Here is a 20,238-nt window from a genome sequence, read left to right on the forward strand (position 1 = left end):
AATAAAATCACATACTTTATGCCGTAATAAACTTACAGAAGGAGCATAATAAATAAACTACAATTACTGGGTACAGAATCTTGCATCGAAGTCCCGAGTCTGTTTTGGTAGAATTCAGTAGCCGACAGAAAAAAACGTCTGGTGTCAAGAATATTTTTCACACAATGCAGCCAATTTGAGGGACTGCGTTCTTCATAAAACCCGGAGCAAATTTACAAATAAAACGAGTACAAAAGAAAAGCCCAAACACACAGATATGAACCCTTGAGGCGCAATTTTTTTTACAACATATTTTACGTATATCACGATTGCAAAAGGACATCGCTTGATCACTGTTAGAGATCAAGGCAAATGTTGCTTGGTGCAATGTTGCTACTTTGGCGCTTAACGGGTTAAAACTGCAAAGTAAAAGTGAAAACATGAAAGAAAATACGCTGCAAAAAACATGCAGTTCAAAAAAGACACGGGAGCAAATCCAAAACAATAATTTGTTTTTACAAAGTCTGTCACTAAAGGATATATATCGAATAATTGTTTAAAAAATAGATGCTGATATGATGCTGATGTTTTACTTCGCTGGAATGTTGCGGTTGTTATCATTATAACGCAAAATGATGTCACTTATAAAAAGTTAACCGCAGGGGTACAAAAGTAGTCCTAGTAACTCATTCTAGACGCATTATTGACATCTAGCGGTAGAAATGACGCATAGCATACATTGACTGAAGGGTGTAAAGTCGATTACCCGCTTTCTTTTTCTCCCCTCGTTTTTAGTAACTACTATTACTGCCTTCGCAGCTCTGTGCTGTGATTGTTCAATGTCCCGCCTACTATGACGGCACTTGCGCTGCGTGGAGTCAATCTGCAACAAATTTTGTTGCAGGTTTTTTTTTAGGTGCGTTTTATGTAATTTTGATGCATTTTTCTGTTATTGTTTGCATGTTTTGTTTGCAGGGTTTTAATTTTGGATGTTAGTTTTCTTGAAAAATGCCTTTCATTACGTTTTAATGATTTTTTTTCTTTCTTTTTTTTGTCGCGCTTTTAATGTGTTTGAGATTTTTTTCGCATTTTTTTTCGTGTGTCTGCCTCAATCCAGTGTATGTAGCTTTCACCCGACATTTGCCCCCGTCGGCCACCGTACAAATCTGATTCCCACAAACCGGCTCCATTTGGCTCAGGACCGGAAGCAGCAGTCGGTCAGCCGGATCCTTGCAAGACGCGAAACAGGACTTGCCCAATGCAACAATGTTTTCTTTGTGTTTCACAAGAAAAAAAAAAGATCTGATATGTGTCACGATAAAAAGAACTCTACGATTGCCAAATAAAGCACATCTGTAACGATAGAAACACAAAACAGACGAAGCTAGAATATTAACATGTATTGCATTGCAAACAAAGTACAGTATTTATCTTTTGCGATGAGAAGGTGAAGACTTCCGACATGATCACACGCATGGAATTGTGGGATACGGCTTTTTTTTTTTTAAACAAACTTATGGAGACATAGTTTTCATTCTTGGCATACTTTTATCTTAGTATCTGTACAATACCTTGCCCTTCAATCTATATGTGCTGCGTATACACCTAAATACTGCGTATACCCCTCATGATTTCAACATATAAAATAGCATGGAGTGTTTGAGGTTTCCAGTCCTCTGTAGCATTGCGACAGTTGATGCACTTGCAAATTGGAAGTGTTAGTAGTAGGTGAAATAGAAGATGGTTTTGTGCCAAGCAGCGCCAGACTTTCACCAATGTCCCGTACAAACGCAACAAGTATTGCTGTATTTTCTCAATTTTACTAGGGCGGGTCTATCCTCTGTCAGAGCTACAGGGATACCAAGATGGAAATCCAGGGGCTTTCTGATGCTCTAAACATTCACTCGCAACATGGCGCTCAACGCACAACGACGTCGTCTGCTTTGGGGCCTGTTCATGGGTTAAAGCGTCGTTTTCCTTCCCCGGAAAACGAATCGAATCTTCAATCGGAATCGTCTACATTTGAAAACGTCGACAGCAAACCAAGGACATCTCCGCTTCGCGTACCGGCGGAAAATGGCAGTGAGGTGGATTTTTCGCCGGTTAAAAAGCTGCCATTCGCGGACAAAAACAACATACAGAACGAGGCACTTCGTAACGTGAACTCGGATGAAAACGCCGTTAACCACGGCATCGTAAGTCCGGCGAACTTTGAAAGTTCCGTCCGGAGAGCTGGAGTCGAGACGGCAGATTCGACATTGCAAATGGCGCTGCCTCTACCCGAAGGGGAAGAGGAACCGACGCCCGAACAGCGGCTAACGTTACCATTTCCAGTTTTACGGCATCAGCGTGGGAACGGAGCTGCCAAGCAGCCGTCATTGTCTAGCCATAACTCCACTGAGTCGGATACAGTCACATCAAAGGAGAGCAACAAGAACTCCCAAGAGCTTTATTTACTTTTCAATGTATTTCGGGATGATAGCAATTGTGACGGAAACAAACATCGACTGGGCTCCTCGTCGAAAATGTGGAGCAAAATGAAAATACGAGGACTCGAGTGCTCGAAAGCTACTTCATGTGAGCCAATGGAGTTTGGAAACGGAACTAATGCTCTTCTTTGCTCTTCCAGCGAATTTGCGAATTGCTCGGATTCACTGGATACGAAAAAAACAGAGGTTGTGGACAATTTTGCGAAAGGCTCGTCAAGCAAGGTCGGTAGCAAACAACTAGACCATTACCATACAGTCGATGTTGTTTTGACGAACAAATATGGCGAGAAGATATGTGGCCAGATCTGCACGGAAAGCGAAGGAAAGACGTTACGCGAGCTTTCGTTTCAGGTACGTAATGATGATTTGATTTCCACGAATGCGGACATTGTGGAAACTATGGAGGCCTCTCAGTTAATTTTGGACTCTGCTGGACTTGACGAACCAGGAAACTCTAACAGTCTGGCCTCAGGGCCAGATTCAAATGAAACTTTCTCTGGAAACATCATGATAAACAATCAAACCATAATTGTGACCATAGAGAATGGAACATTGACTCTAGCTGCGCCACCTGACGGATATGTCCACAAAGAAGATGACCTAGTCAGTTTAAAGGACCACTTTGGAATGAAAGATCATGAAGATATTGTTCTTCTCAACTATGATGGTGGCACTAAAGCAATTGGGAAGATGGGTACGTTGGCAGTTTCCAGCCACCAGGAAGATGCCAGGTCAGGGTTCTCAATATGTGACTCTGAAATGTCTCTAATTGAAAACATATCTATGCCTAACCTGAGTGCTTCTACTCATTGCGACCCCATCGTCAAGCAGGAGGCAGGCGTCTTGCATGAAATAACAGAGGCTGACTTAGTTACCTCATTACCTAAACCTCCAATAACAAACAAAGACCCCAAATGTGGGCCTTTTTTCCGGCCCAACAAGGTGATAGCTGTTTCTTTTGCCTGCCCTGAAACGGGATGCTCCTCTACATTTGACACGCGGCAAAAACTGAAGGTTCATCTCCTTAATCACGCAGAAGACCCACGGCCGTACCAATGCACAGTGGAAGGCTGCGGCTGGGCTTTTGCCACATCCTACAAACTCAAGCGGCATCTTCAGTCCCATAACAAGCAAAGACCATATATCTGTCATTTCGAAGGCTGTGGCCGGTGTTTCACCACCGTCTACAACTTAAAGGCTCATGCCAAAGTCCACGAACAGGACGATGCCTTCACCTGTCAGATCTGCAATGAGAGGTTTCGGAGCGCGAATCGACTCGGCAATCATCAGAGAGTTCACTTTGAGCCGCAGAGGCCCCACAAGTGTGAATTCCCAGGTATCACTCATGCAATTATGCATTGCTGCACATAACTGTACGCTGTATTTCGTAAAGTGCATTTCGAAGCCTTTCACTTGTGTTCGTCATTTTGCTTTAGATATGAAAATGCTCATACGAGTTTGTAATGGGTCTTTCCATGCCAAATCACCTAATGCGTTTCAACTTTGCCTATTTTGATCAAACTTAGTGTACTTGATGGTGATGGCTAGTGCTGGGTATTGCGGCTTTAAAACATATTGCAGTATATTCATTGCGACATATTGGGCAATGTTTGAAAAAAAATTGTCTCTTTGTTTTTTTAAGAGTACATACTTAAGGAACAGGAAATTAATGTCCGTAATGTATTGTATTGATTTAAGACTTAAGAATCTGGGATTGATTGTCTGGACTCATAAATAATGTGAAAATACGTCTTTGGCATTGAATGAGTTAAAACTATTTTATTCTGGAGAGCAAACACCGTGCAACTGCAACTTGATTGTGTACATCTGACCAACACATTTCATTTTTTCATCAACTCAAGCTTTTAGTCGAACAACATCATGTATTAAGTTTCTTATCCCAAGTTTTTGTTTTTGGAGCTTTCCACAGACATATTACGCATATAAAATATGGGCCGCACCGAAAAAATACGAAGTGCTACCCTTTCATAAACAAACCCAACAAACCAAGTTTGGAAATCTGTGCTCTATATCAGTAGTATGTGTAGCATTAATTCTGTATTATTAGTGTTATTAATGAAGAGACTTGTGTGATGGATGACTTTTATTCTCTTTTTCTTTGTTAAGGCTGTGAGAAAACTTTCATCACCTTCAGTGCCCTCTACTCCCACAACCGCACGCACTTCAGAGAAACAGGCCACTTTACCTGCACTTACCCAGGATGTGCCAAGATGTATGATAAGGCCTGTCGCCTCAAGATCCATTTGCGAAGTCACACAGGTAAGTTGATGCTTGACAAGTCACAACATTTCTGGTTTTAAGAAACACTTAAAAAAAAAAAAAGCGGAAAACGTGTTAGGTAGTAACGATTACTTGTTTGGCCTTAGCAGAGGTAAACACAATGGTATCACTCAATTGTGAGAGAATTTATGAAATCATTAATAATAGAAGAACATCTCAACGCATCCTTAGTTCATTGTTGCACAGCCTCTTTTTCTTGCTTTTCTAACAGATCATACTCATAGAGGTATGGTTTAAATGAATGAATGACATTACGCTTCATCAATCTTGATGCAACGTTCTGTAATTGATTATGCTAGATCATCATGGAGAATAGTTTTCCACCAAAGATTTCCAAATAGATTGATATCTGATGTATTTGCAGGTTATGATGTTGACTTTGTGTCTTTCCCAAAGGGATGTTTTCACAGTTTTTGCCCATTGTCTTGATTAGATCCATTATCATCTTGAAAAATAATTTCAGAATCCCCATTCATTAAATTGATAGGATATGAAAAGTTCAAATTGTCAATGGTAACTTGCAAATTAGTTCATGGTGTAATGACAGCTAGTACCTCCTTAATGATTTCATTTGAGATGCTGCCCCTATTATCGATAACAGATAAAACCAAATTAATCTTCATTTTTACAAGCATTATTTAAGAGACCAGCTTCACGTTGTACAACGAATTGACCTGGATGTCTATTTTACATATTAACCTAAAATCATGGCTTGTTTAAAGAAACAATTAAAATTCAACAAATGTGTTGAATATAAGAGTCTTTGGGTGTAGAAGAGAGTGGAGTAGATGCACGGACGGTTTGCTCCTCCACTGCTGATGAAAGCTTTTAAGACTCACTTTCGTTTATATGTTTTATGACTGCATTCTTAAATAACACTGCGTCTGTAACCCAACTGGCTAAAGAAAAAGACACTAGAAAAGATAACTCGTCGGCCACAGTTATCCTGGCCTAGCCTAGCAGAGGAGCTTGGGAAGTCTATATCTGCAAAATTGAAACCTTGATGTGTGGGCAGATCCAGGCCAATGATAGTGTGTTTTAATCATCAAGTTAAAGAGCTGATGGGGACGCTCACAAACGGAAGAATGAGCTGAAAAACAGTCATTTTCAGGTTCATAGCAATGATGATTATTCATCCAGAGTTTTGCAGCAATGTATGGCCTACCCCAAAGTAATGGCAAAGCTGTACAACAGTGGTTCTCAACCTTCTTTTTAGTGCTGTACCTCCTGTGAGAGATTTTTTTTTCCATTTTTAAGTAGTTAACAAGTGCAAAAAAAAAAAAAGACTTAAAAAAACATGCCATGTGTCTGATCTATTAAACTTTACAAATTAACATAAAGTGTCCTTTTTTGGATCATAGAAGAGATCTCTTATCAAGAAGAAATAACTTAATTATTAACATTTGTCCACAAAAATAATCAACATAAAGTATCAGACCTGTTCTTAAAATGAAATCATTGTAAATAAATATTCATCCACAGAAAAATATGAAACAGTGTCCTCTTTTGGCATTACAGTAGAGATTTGTTCACAAAAACAAATAATTGACTTAATTATTAAAAAATATTTGTCCACAAAAAAGAATCAACATAAAGTGTCAGACCTGTTCTCTAAAAGAAATAATGATAAATAAATATTTGCCCACAGAAAAATATCAAATTTAAGGTGTTCTCCTTTAGGATCATAGTTGAGATCTGTTCACCAAAATAAATAATAAAGGTGGCACATGACAAGTTGGATCCAACCTTTCTAGTAAGGAGCAGAATTAGGTTTTAAAAATAATGAAATATATGTTTTTTAGCTTACATTTTCCAGAACCATTTAATTACTTGAATAATTATTTTAAAAGGATTTTTGCATGTTTGTTTGTTTTGTTTTGAAATCTCGAGTGTGCTCCGGAGTTCCTTCACGTACCCCAAGGATTACCCGTACCCTCATTTGAGAACCGCTGCTTACAACGTGGGTTTGAAGCCAGCTCTGCTCTACTCACAGAGGCTTCAAATTACAAAGTAATCCACCTGTGGCTAAGTGCCGTGTACTGGCCTTTACGATGGACTTGAAACGATCTGCTCCGCCACCTTGCGCCCTGGTCAATTTTCACAGTGCAGAAAGCACCAAACGAGAAAAAGAATGTGAGCTACATCCGCATTTACAAAGTAAAATCACTCTCTTCTCTGTGCCGCTGCCATCAATACAACAAGAGCAAACATTTTTCTCTTGTTAATTGGCACTGTCAACTGTGTACAAATATTGTTTGAGTCACGATTCTATCGATTCACTTAAAAGTAAAAATAATAATGTATGGACTCACACGTTATAAAAGAAGCATGCGATGAAGTTTTATTCAACGCAATCTTTGCACGAGTGGAGCTTGTTTTGTTTCCGGAAGGTTAGAGGCCTTTTTTTATTTATTTTTTAAATTGTCCAGGCAAGCACAATTTGTCCTTTCAGGGATTCTGTAGTGAAACGCATGCCTTGGTGCAGTGGAGCACAGATATGGAGAAAACCTAAGTTACGGTATATGTGGGAGCTCCAGTCCACCTTCCTCTTCACCTCCTCCCTCCTTCGCCAGGTCCAACAAGACTGCAAGACTTCCAGATGCTGTACACATTCCGAAATGCGAGTTTGTTGATGGTAAAAAAAGCACAGAGTACAGTACGTTTCTTTCGTAGTTTAGTTTCCTTTTCATACTCGTGTCAAAGTTGTCCGAAAAAAATCAACCTCGCATCCTATAGTTTTCGAACATAAACAGGCATTATGGCGGCGCTTGACGAAAGGACTCTGCGTACTATATAATAATTTTACGCCTTGCACATAACATGATAAGACTACTTTCTCAATCAAATGTTGTTCATCACAGATATTGGGAGGAAATTGGTTTGGTTTTTAGGTATGTGAATATAAGTCAATCCCCTAATATGAAAGTTGAATTATAGAAAAAGACTCCACTTGTGCACCTTTCTTTCCAGGTGAGAGGCCATTTGTTTGTGACTCAGAGGGATGTCGCTGGTCTTTTACAAGCATGTCAAAATTGCTCCGCCATAAACGGTAAGTAAGGTTTCCCTAATAGTAGCACGTGTTAAGCCCAGAGGTGTACATATCTGGTAATACCCACCATATTCCTGAGGCCTCTCATGGCAAAATTTTGGTCAAGTTGAAACGGGTTTCATTGCACAAAGCGTGCAATAAAACACGGCTTGGGAACATGTTGCGTTTTTGTACCAAAAAGGATAAGATGTTGGATCGGTCACAACAAGAGAAATGTTTTGAACTGGCTGCCAGGATGGAGAGAGAATGTGATTGAGATAGTTTCCATTGCTTACCTGTTAAACAGAAAAACAAAAGAATTACTCTGCGAGTCTTTGTTTGAAAAGGCCTCTTTGTGGAAAAAGAGCTCTATGCCACAAGTGCATGGAGCTTGTGGTGATATGCCTGCATTAGTGTTGTGACATTAGTGATGTGAAAATGTTTGAGATTGAGTCCACGAGACAAGATGAGATCTTGGCAAAATGATGAAAATGCTTTCAAAGTTTTCTTTTTATTGATCAGACTGCAAGAAAATGAATAACATAGGGCTGTACAATTAATTGAATTTTAATTGCGATCACAATATTGGCTGCCATGATTAATTAAGCTCATCGCCGGCGATAGTAACATTTAAAAACCCCGCTGTCAAATCAAGTGCTTTCAGTCATCCTACCACCAGGGGGCAAAGGTAAGGCTTCAGCTTAAAGCACATCCTACAGCAGCGGCAGTAGCATTAGCAGCAGTCTCAACTTAAAGCCTACCGAATGAGCGTAGCGACGCGATATTTCGATCTGAACGCAGCAAGAGAGTGGGACGCGATGACGACGCTGTAGTTGGCTTCGTGGGTGTACTTTAAGCTTTCAATTCCACCATAGAAGCCTTTAAATGGCAATGTTTCCCACTTTCACATGTTTCCATGACCCCCTACATCACCCCCTAATATACTGTGCTAGCCGTCAATTGAGACCCATTTTGGAAAATACGATAAGCAAAAAATTGGAATAAGTTCAGTTTGAAATGACCGTAAATCAGTGGTTCCCAAACCCCGGTCCGCGGACCGGTACCGGTCCATGGATCAACCGGTACCGGGCCACGTGGGCTGCACCCGAAATAATGTTTTGGAGATGGTTTAGTTTAATGGTACGTGCACACCGCACGCGAACGAGGCAAAAAAGCGGAAAGTTTTGTATTGTAGTCAATGGAGTTCGCGTGACTGGGTGCGAATGCATGTCGGGCGACGCCAATAGAGCGACTCGAATGGCCGCGCGCGGTCACGAGAAGCGAAATTTCGCCTTTCGCATGAAGTTAAAAAATTTCTTTTTACTTTTTCCGCGTTTCGCGTCGCGACAGCCAAGCAACTTCGTGAACATTCAACGGCTCACGCAGGGGGCAAGGAATGAATCATGGCGGCCACTTTGCGGTCACCGAGAGCGATCCAACACGGCCAGCTGAGCTTTCAATACGAAACAGAGCCAAGCAAGAGCACTCACCTGGCTTGTTGAAAGGCGGAAGCGAGAACTTGGGACAGCTGGTATGTGCAGCGTTTGCTTCACTTAACAGCTGTTGAACCGTAGTTACTGTGCTAAGCTAACAATAGCGCAGCATTGTCAGCACAATATTTAGCACGGTCTCGGCCACTTGATTGTGACATTAAAACTTTTATTTTTTGGCAAGCGAGTATTGCCGCAAAGAATAAAGGTGCTGACGGTGAAAATATTGGCTCTGTCACATCCCAGAAAAGTGAAAGTTCTCAGCTATGCTCTTCTTTCCGGATCTACCGTAACACAGCAAGCTCGCTCTTCGGTGTGCACGTAGCATAACAGTTCATACGTTTGTGCTTGATCTTTGTTATTTTGGCGCCGCCTCTGGCCGCTGTTGATATCACATACATGTTGGTTGAAATATATTTGTTTCTTGCAGTGTTTGCAAACTGTTTTTGTCGAATTTGCCAATGTTGTACCATTTATTTCTTGAACTGAAAAACCAAAATATTGGAACACAGGTGATTTGAAAGTAACATTTGCAACTTGTATTTCTCTTGTTCTGCTATCCTACCTTTGTTTGCAGAGGTTTTTCATACTAGGCAGGCATTTTGCACGTTAATTATAAGAGGGTCTTGTTAATTTTAAATAATAATCTAAACTAAAGCAAAACTCGTTTTGAATTTTCAGACATTTTTACTTACCGTATTTTCCGCACTATAAGGCGCACCGGATTATAAGGCGCACCATCAATGAATAGCAGAGTTTCTTAAAAAAAAAAAAAAAAAATATATATATATATATATATATATATATATATATATATATATATATATATATATATATATATATATAAGGCGCACCAGATTATAAGGCGCACGTAGAGTTGAAACCACAGTACTGGCTGGAGTTGCATTTGCATCCACTAGATAGAGTTGCGTTCTGCAGACACTAGATGGTGCTTCACTAAAGGGAATGTATTAAAAACAATCAGCAAAGTCATCAAACTTTATTTATAGAATATAAACTTTATTCATACAATATAAGCTTTGTATGGATATTATTAAGGAAAATTTGTTTAAAAAAAAAAAATCAGATAAAGCAGACAATGCGTTATTGGTAATTGCTATTTTACTACTTAACAGGAGCCGCAGAGCACAGAATAGATCCAGATCAAGCCATGCACTTGTGAACGCGCGGCGCCGCTATCCTTTTGATTTTCCCCTCGGCATGCATTATACTGTATATTTTTGACCCGCTATTTCGATATGGAGCACAAAGAAGTTATGAATTAACGAATATTAGGGAAATTTAAACAACAAACATGCAACGGTATGTGTGAGGAGCCAAGCGCAGGTGAACGTGCGGTGCCGCCGTCTTTTTAATTTTCCTTCGGCATGCATTACATATTTTTGACCTTCTATCTGTATATGGAGCAACAAGAAGTTACGAATAAACGAAAGACAGGGAAATTGAAAAGAGAAGCATGAGTGTGGTGCCACACACTCTGAGTCCTCAAAAAAAAAAAATCGGGTTGGGTCTCCAAATCAAGTTAATTAATCGGGCTGGGCCGAGTCGGGCTTTAATACCCTCGTGCCAGGTCGGTTTGAACTGGATTTTTTTATGCATAAACTATAGTTTATGCAGTCAGCACATAATATGATCCATATATATGGCGCACCGTCAGCTTTTTAAAAAAAATAAGGCTTTTGGGTGCGCTTTATAGTACAGAAAATACAGTATTTTCGTTTTTTTTTTTTAAATCGGAGGGGGGGGGGGGTCAATAATCGAATTCTGAAAAAAAATCGTAAAGTTTATTTTTAGGCAAAATTGCTCAGCCCTACCCTGAATTGTGGCTTGAACATGATTTCAGAAAAAACTTTGTGAAGTTTTCCATTAGGTGTATCATTCCATGGTCACTCCGGAATGGAGGAACAGCTGTGCAGCAGAGAGAGTTGTCACTTTTTTTGCAAAATGCTATTTTGGGAAGAACATCCAATAGTTTATACACCGCTAAGCTCCCTCTTTCACTCGCACCCTCATGTTTGTGCTGTAAAATAGCTGATGAATATTTGGTATTAGAGCAAACTCAGACAGTTTCACAGGTACGCTCTGATTTGTTTTATAATTGCTTAAAGGTTTACAATGCAGGGCTTAATTCTAACTTCCAATTTATTTATTTATTTATTTTGGTGAAATCAGATTTTGTTTTTTGTTTTTTTTGTGAGGTCGTTTGCATTTCCAAATAAATATGACCTGTATGTGACCTGTGTTTGACCGCTAAGCAACCCAAAAGTGTAAGGAGGGGGAGAGTGAATTTTTTTTGTCAGAGCATTTTGTGCAGTCTCAACGTATCTCTTGCTTACCCCAAGCGATTGAGCCGCTTGCTCGGAACAAGTGATAAAAGATTCAATCACTCAGACCGTGCGAGCAGGCGCGTGAGAGAAAAAGAGACAAACAAAATACACTTCGCTCTCCCTTTGCCTCTTTTGCTATTCTTAGTTTTTTTTTTTTTTTTTTTCCAATCTGCTCCCGCCTTTTTGAACCATAGAATTGAGGCATTTGTCACTTGTTTTATACATGAGAGTCATATGAATGAGACCTGCCGTTCGGACTGGAGCCGCATGTCAAAAGATTGGGTATGTATTAGATTTAGGACCAGATACCCAAGTGGCCAGGGTCGCATTTGAAAACATTGGTTCTGTGTTGTTAACACTGTCAACTAAAGATGAGATCCAGGTCAGATGGGGCAAAAAAAATTGGAATTGTCTCAACTGGTTGGAGTGTGAACCTACAAATGGTACAAATAAAGCATGAACATTCTAATGCTGGATACTAAATCTTATTACCACCACAGCCACAATCACAGAGCATGTTCGTCTTCTCTATTTAACAGAAAACATGATGATGATCGGCGCTTCATCTGCACTGAAGAAGGTTGTGGGAAATCCTTTACCCGAGCAGAACACCTCAAAGGTCACAGTATCACTCATCTAGGCACCAAGCCCTTTCAGTGCCATGCTGAAGGTAGATTCTTCAACGACTATCATTTCATTTGAATATTTTATGGATTCAAGTAAAAAACTAGAAATTTCAAGGCTCCAGAAAAATGGTTTTGCATTGGAGTTTGCAAGGTAAAGACTTTGTGCCTCATGTAAACACACAGCCTCGCAAAACTGAGACTCAAACACTGGCTAAGATGGTCACAAGTGGGTTTTGAACGATATTTCTTTTTTGTGGAAGAGTGCCAGGTATGGTTACATTCCCAGGAGAAAACGAGGGGAAGAAAGATTGTGTTAAGTTTAAGCAACTAAATGTTGCATGTTTCATCAAAATGTCATCTCATTCTGGTAGACATGAGACTCATGGGATTTGTGTCTTGTCCCATTCCTAATAATTTGTATTCTTTCTTTTATGATGGTGTTATTTTTCTTTCATTGACAAATGGGTATAAGCTATTCTTTGCATGTCTGTGTACAGTACGTGCTTTGAAATGTTGACGTAATTGTACGACTCATTTTTTTTACCTTTAAATTCTTTAGGTTGTAATGCAAAATTTTCAGCTCGCAGCAGCCTTTACATCCACACCAAGAAACATAAGCAGGAGGCCAGCACCCTTAGGACTCGATGTCCTGTGGCTAACTGCTCCAAGCACTTCTCCTCCCGCAGCGCTCTTAAGAGTCACATGCTGAAACATCACCAGCTTAGTCCTGGTCAGTAAGCATTAGTGTTGCCTTCCATTTGCCTGTGTAGAGTCTTACCTGCCTATTCCCAACACGGGATAATTTTTGTGAGTGTTTGCAAAGGTTGCCAATGTTGCACTTTCATCAGGATTTGTTCAAGGTTGCAAATGTTCACTTAACACTCTTAGGACAATGTTACAGAGCGATTCCACTGCATGTGTCTCCGCTCCGGTGAGGCGTGCGCAGCCACGTTAATGAATAAGGGCGATTCCACATGCTGTGTGTCCGCTGCGCTGTGGGAAAAATCTGGTCCGTCGCCGTGGTCAATTCCACAGTTCAGAAAGCACCAAAAAGGGGAGAAAAACAAAAAAACAAAAACGTGCTGTACATCCAGATCCAAAGGCAAAATTGTGTTCTTTACTGATTGATTGGATGCAGCCAAAAGCGAATACTTCTCCTTGTCTGTGCCTTTGCCATCGAGACAAAAGGAGCAAATGCTTTCCTCCTGTTAATTGGCACTAACGTGTACAAATATACAGTATATTACTGAGTCGCGATTCAATTAATTCACTTCAAAGTTAAAGCAAACGTATATACTTACCCATTGTAAATGAAGCGTGTATAAAAGTTAGTACAAATTGTGTTTTCATTCATTCACATTTGTTTTCTGTTTTGAATTAATATTAGTGTTAGAAGTTAGCGCGTTTGATTGACGTGCGACGAGAGGAGGGAGAGTGCGATAGTTGTGCTGAAAGAAAAAAAAGAGAAGATTTGGTCATGCGCCGTTCTGCCGTTTTATGTTGTTTTAGCACCGTGTTCACGACTTCACAGTGAATGGGACCGGTGTACCGTCGCCTTCGGAGACCTGAGAAGCCCTTTTTAAGGCTTATGCAATGAAGTGTTATCCAAGCAAACTTTCCACAAAAGGACCTTGGTTTGTTTCTGGAAGTTTAGATTTATTTTTTTCTCCTTTCATTCGACTGAGTTGATGATCCCCTCACATGCGTAGTTAGATTTCCCAAGAAACGTGTGACGCTGCACAGCGCATCGCGGCAGACCGGAGACGCTGGCATTGGAGGGTGTGCATCTAGTCATTGTAGATGCATGCAGTGGAATATGCGGGTTAAACAGTGTTGAGCAAAAAACGAACTGATTGAGAATGTCTGAAAAAGGTCTGGCGAAAGTTTGTGACATTGAAAGAACTCTGACGAAACCCTGACATGTCATGCACTCGCAAACATTTGCCCCTCACTGGGATGAGGACTTAAGTCATCCCACCTTACTGTTGTAACCGTACCTGTTCCTGTGAAACTAAGTAATGCAAGAGGCTTTTATACGCATCTTTTCTTGAGCAGTTTTAACAAAGATGAACTCTCTTCTAGATGTTATGAACCAGATGGAAACCACACCCACCCTGACCCCCAGCAGTGAGCTAATTAGCCCCACTCCAATCACAGTTCCTGGGTCAAGTATTCCTGGGAGTGACCAGCTGACTAACTTGGACCTAAGCTCACTTTTTTCTAATGTGCCTGGAGCCACCACATCTCCAGCTGGTATTGGTGTTGGGATTCCTATTGGTGGGAACAACTCAAACTCGAGTGGCACTTTCACGATGGACCTCTCCCTGGTCAATTCAGGCATCCTCACTATTGACCCATCCACGGTCGGTACAGCCCTATGTACTACTAACAGCGGCGCATTGGCCAGGCCCGTGGACCCTCTCATCCTGGCACCCACTATCGAAATGGTTCCTCATCACAGTTTGGGTGGCACAGTGGGAGATGTTCTACCCCCTCAGGGTACCCTCAATCTTGATGATGTGCAGAGTGTCACACCGGAGGCCCTGGGAGCGCTTACATCACTCTCCATGCAAGGTCCGAGTGCTCTTCCAGACACCGCTGTTCAGAACTCACTTGGCTCCTCTAGTGCTCTAGATGTGGAACCTGCGGTCTCCTTGACGGTTGCCGCTGATTCAGAACTGTTGCACTCACCCACAAAGATGATCGAGGTGGGTGGCCGGGGAGGGGCTGGTACTTTTCTTAGCTGTTTAGAGGTACAGAGTAGTCATGAAGTGGAAAAGTTTCTCCTGCAGTTTGTTTTTCGTGGTCGTAACAGCTTCAGCTCACAGAAAGGCATAGAGATCAATGTGGTATCACGCAGCATTTTCTTGTTGAGATGCCAGATTTTTTAAATGAGAAGGTGTCATTTTTAGGGAATATTTTCTCTTGTATGTGTTGAGATATTTTGGGATGTGTTCTAGTGTTTGTCAAAAATTTGTAATATCATGAAAAGGTTATTTCAGTGATCCTATTCAAAAAGTGAAACTTTTTAATGCATACATTCGTTCTACACAGACTGGTATGTTTCAAGTGTCAATTCAAAAAATAATTATCTGTAAGATAATTAAAAAAAACACCAATTCACTATCAGTTAAAGTTGGAATAATACTTACAACTATACAATAAAGGAGTTTAAGAATAAATGTTGGTCAACCGAGAAGTGGAAACATGAATATTATCGACAGAAACAGCAGCTATACGGTACAATTAGCTTCGTAAAAGTGCTATCAGTTGACATGCTGAGTGGTAAAGAAAAAAAAAAATACCTGAAATATGTGACCCACAGAGCAAACAGTGTATAAGCTGTGCAAATAAACTTGAACAATATTTATTCAAATGTTTTTTTTTTTTTGCAAACTAATATGTTTGGGAATGGAAAACCTTTTGGGTATCTGCCCGGTAGATGTAGATTTTGTATAGAGAAAGTATACCAGTTTACTGTCTCTCACAAAAGAGCTTTGGTTTGCTCGAGACATCCGTAGTAACCAAAATTGTTATTTTTTTTTTGTTTTTTGTTTTTGCTTTTTTTTTTTTTTTTGGCAGAATGGCGGATCTGCAAGAACAGACTACAGAGCCATTCAGCTTGCCAAGAGAAAGAAGCAGATTTGTCCTTCCGTCCCTGGTAACACAAATACTTTCAGAACTATTCTTTGCCAAAACACCACTAAATCTTCATAGTCCTTTATTTTACTATGCAGACTGAATAAACTTTTATAATGCAGCATTCAATGGCATCTGATTCCCTGAAAAAAGTATAAAAGAGCCATGGTTTCTTGTTGGCCTGGAGCAGAACCCTTTTAACCAATCAACTGTTATTTTCCTTTTTAAAAAAAACTAATGAAAAAAATTACAGTGGGCCCCAGTGTTACGAACTTAATCCGTTTAGCGGCTATGCTCGTAACTCGAATTACTCGTATGACGGGCAATCCAAACCTATGTTAATTAGTAAATGCGTGCCATGCGTGCAAAAACCTTAGGCAAAAACATCACGCCGGCCAATAGCATATCGGCATCTCCGTGACAGACCGTGACTGTGACCTTAATCGACCAATAGCATATCGGCATCTCCGTGACTGAGACCGTGACTGTGACCTTAATCGACCAATAGCATATCGGCATCTCCGTGACTGAGACCGTGACTGTGACCTTAATGGACCAATAGCATATCGGCATCTCCGTGACTGAAGCCGTGACTGAGACCTTATAAAACCAATAGCATCTCGGCGTTCCCGTGACATGCGACGAGTTGTTTTTGTTGATGCAGCAAAGCGATAAAAAAAGTGTGGACACACTGACCGGCATGTTGGATTGTTCTTAAGACGAAAGGTTTGTGCGTAAGAGGGGGACAAAAAATGCCGCGGTCCACGTTCGTAAGATGAAAAATTCGTAAAACAGGGAGTTCGTAAACCGGGGGCGCACTGTATTTGTTTTCATCGGCAATACTTTTATACTGAAGCAAATCGCATATACTCTATATGCATGGCCAAGTTATTTTCTGAACATATTTCAATCAAAATTACAACGATTCTGTATAAGCAATGGCTTACAATGTCTAAAATCCCAAATATGGATCATTGTCATATTTATGAAGTATTAAATGGGTATACATGTACATGCACACATACATTTTTTGTACATACATTAGGTGCCGTTAAATGTTTTTTTATGGAGAAAGAAGACTTAACACAGGACTTCCTCAATAAATACAAAACTTGTTCTAATGGTTCATAATATAGGCACGCTTATACATGTGCACATGAAATTCAGTGAGGCTTGATCCTCGTTTTCGCACGTAGAGCTCTTCATAGAAGCTCCATTGGAGGCTTCCAAGCTGGCTGCCTTGCCAGCAACCGTCCCTGTAAAGGCTTTTTTTCGGGCTCTCTCGAAAGAAGAACATGATTAAGACCTGATAGTAATCAGTGCCATCTAAATGTTTGCGACTTGATGAGACCAACTGACATTTTTATCGCAAAATTTGGACTAGGAAACCAAAAACTACATGACTACATACATTTCCCAAGATAGCAGTGCAAGGGATGTCATTATTTTGATAATCAACTTTTAAAAACAAAAAGGTTATCCAATGAGATGGCTCACTGTCTAATGCAATGAAGGACAATGAATTTTCACAGGTCTAATGCTTTCAACTGACTGACAAATTATTTTTTTTATTTATTTATTTTTTTTTTATACCAGGGGTCTCTGGAACAAGTCAGAGAAAATCTAAAGGAGTCAAATCCACTCCATCTAGCGCTCCCTACAGTGAAGGAGCTGCAGCATCATATGGGGGCCTAAATCTGCGTGATTCTGTCACTGGTGCTCAATTTATCCAAATTCAGCTTCTACAGGTGAGATTACGTGCCATGTGAGTACAATAGTGACACGTAAAAGCAAAGAAGAAGAAGAAAAAAAAAAGTCATTTAGATACCTTCAGTACCATTTCATATCAAGTAACACACACTCACCCGTCAAGATTCTTGTCTTTTTTTTCCCCCTTGTTTCTTAAAATTAGGAGTGTGGGAATAGTGCGTTAATCACAATCAATTTTTTATAGCCATTGTTAAAACTTTTTTTTTTTTTTTAATCGAATCTCAATGCTAAGATCTAACTTTTTTGCTTTCGGTATGTTAATCAGATCTTTTTTTGTATATTTGTGGTGAATTGGATTAAAGATAATCCGTAATCTGTATGAAAGAAGTGCGACCAATCGGGCTGCACATGGTTTGTGAATTGCTTCTTGTGAAGCCTGCACATTCAATTCACATTGCTAATTTGCTGTTGGAGTAGTCATGTCAAGCAAGAGAGACACCAAACTGGCTGTCATGTGAGTCCCATGCATGAGAGGATTTTGCGAACTAAGGGGTGACGCGAGCCGCTGAGTAAATAATGAAGGTCCTTTTAAGAAGAATTTTAGTCTGTTACCTCCGTACATTTGGTTAAGTTGATTTGATGTGCGCTAACATACCAAGGACGCTCCAACGACTTAACGTAATACACCTCCAACACCCTATGGAGAGCAACTTAAAAATAAACGCACCAAATAATACATGAACGTAAATGCCACAGCCGTTTAACGATACTGTAGTTTGTATGTCCTTCCTTCTGTTTATATCATACTTTTACATTTGGGTATAAAATGACAGATTTTTAGTGTCACGCTCTCTATCAACAAGTACACCAAGTTCCATCAAAATTGGCTTAGTTCAAAGATTCATTTTTTTGGTGGGGGCTGGTATTGGAATGACCCTTATGTTGGTGGCGTCACTGTACAAATTAATTGCTAACTGTCACTGTGGCCTGTCTATTAATTTGATTAGGATGACCCAGCCACTGATGGTGATCTAACCTTTCAGCTCAGCTCCCAGCCATCTGCCTCTCACTCTCAGCTCACCGTTGATCTTCCTGTTAACATTTTACAGGTATGTGTGTGTGGGGTTTTTTTTTTAATTGTTTTAAATACTTTTCATTAATGTTCACAACATATAGGTGATAGGACTTACATTGTCATTGGTAGTAATTTAATGCAAGATGACATGTTAAACAGAATCGAATATGAAGCCTTATGTTGCGCAATTTACGTCACTACGTACAGTGAGTGACTTGTGACGCAGTACGGAAATTAAATTGTAATTCCGAAAAAGATTACTTTTTGTTCCCCCCTTGGGTTAGCTTTGACAGTACAGCGAATGTTTTCATGTTTTTTCACAGGAAACCACAGTAAACACAGAGGAAAACAGTGGGGCTGGCAACTGTCAATTCACAGGAAGCACAATCAATCTTCAAGACCTGGAGTGAATGACCACACTGTCCTTCCATGCACCGTTTACATCTTAAAATTGCAGCCATGTTTTGCTAGTCTTTTGTTGTTTGTCTGACTTGAGTGTTGACGGGGGATCATGATCAATCCATTCTGTCACTTTCTTCTTTTGTTCATGCTAATAGGAAAGCTTGATCTTAATACAGTCTCTCATTTGTCTTCTAAACAGCAGGGTTCACTCAGTACTATTAATAATGCACCCCAGGAGGAGGTGAAATGGACCCTATACCCCCACTGGCTTGATTTGGTTTCAATTTGGAAAACTTGGGTAAATTCTTCTCAGAGACCATCAAAGTAATGCATAGCAACGCAAGATACTTTGGCATCATGCCAAGAGAAAAACCGACATCAGCGGCAATTAAAAATTCTTTTACATACCTTTTTTTCTTTTTTTTTTTTAACCCGGGCACATTCAAATTGAGCCCTACAAACATAGATTCAGATATGTTTATGTATTTAATTATTTTACATAAATGACATTATAACACTGGTGCTTTGACTGTCATTTTGATGTTTACACTCTTATTTACTTCATAATTGACATCACAGGTTCTGCACATCCAGATTTGCCACAATTGGCATTTCTCATATGTCATCGTTTATTGTGCAATAATAGGGCAATTTTAATATTGCGAGTTTTTTGTTATTGCCACATCACTACTACCAGGTGAAACCTTCAAAATATGACAAGGTGACTGGAAAAAGTCAAGCTACTGCAACCTGTTTGGTGGCCCACCCCCAATTTTACTGCACCAAATCTGGCCCTCCCGCTCCCGGCGTAAACCAGGGGCGTCAAACATAGGGCCCACGGGCCATTTCTGAATCTTGTTTTGACCTCGTGAGACACCACTTCACGTCTTTCCATAAATCTCTCCTTTGGATTCATGGATCTGATCCTTTGCATTTGTGGCTCTGGATATGCAAATGAAGATGATGTCACGCAGAGCTACCGGGCAAATTGTGAGTCATCCGCACCGCATTCTTGACCGAGTTTACTCCATGGACTAGAAAATGTGCAATTCCTGAAGAAATTGCGTGTGAATGTGAAAACGCTGAAAGGAGAGGCGTTCAATGGTGGAAAGATGTGGAATGTTTGAATGGCTTGAATGTGTGAAGTGTTC

General features: G+C 40.2%; 1 protein-coding gene across 1 annotated transcript; it reads left to right on the forward strand.

Moving 5' to 3' along the window:
* Positions 1-1,819: 1,819 nt before the first annotated feature.
* On the forward strand, positions 1,820-19,604 carry LOC148417701 (zinc finger protein ZXDC). The gene is made up of 10 exons (XM_088423434.1): positions 1,820-3,804; positions 4,596-4,748; positions 7,740-7,818; positions 12,175-12,305; positions 12,821-12,991; positions 14,344-14,969; positions 15,844-15,922; positions 17,497-17,648; positions 18,618-18,719; positions 19,009-19,604. The coding sequence occupies exons 1-10, from the start codon at positions 1,845-1,847 to the stop codon at positions 19,093-19,095; spliced, it is 3,540 nt and encodes a 1,179-aa protein (XP_088279560.1). The 5' UTR covers positions 1,820-1,844; the 3' UTR covers positions 19,096-19,604.
* The last annotated feature ends 634 nt before the right edge of the window (positions 19,605-20,238 follow it).

This window comes from Hippichthys cyanospilos, chromosome 9 (assembly GCF_059441005.1).
Source record: "Hippichthys cyanospilos isolate Australia breed blue-spotted pipefish chromosome 9, RoL_Hcya_1.0, whole genome shotgun sequence".
Taxonomy (NCBI): Eukaryota; Metazoa; Chordata; class Actinopteri; order Syngnathiformes; family Syngnathidae; genus Hippichthys; species Hippichthys cyanospilos.

Coding starts and splice junctions, on each gene's coding strand:
- LOC148417701 (XM_088423434.1), top strand. CDS start 1,845: ATGGAAATCCAGGGGCTTTCTGATGCTCTAAACATTCACTCGCAACAT. Junction 12,306..12,820: donor CTTTCAGTGCCATGCTGAAG/GTAGATTCTTCA, acceptor TAAATTCTTTAG/GTTGTAATGCAAAATTTTCA. Junction 18,720..19,008: donor TTCCTGTTAACATTTTACAG/GTATGTGTGTGT, acceptor GTTTTTTCACAG/GAAACCACAGTAAACACAGA.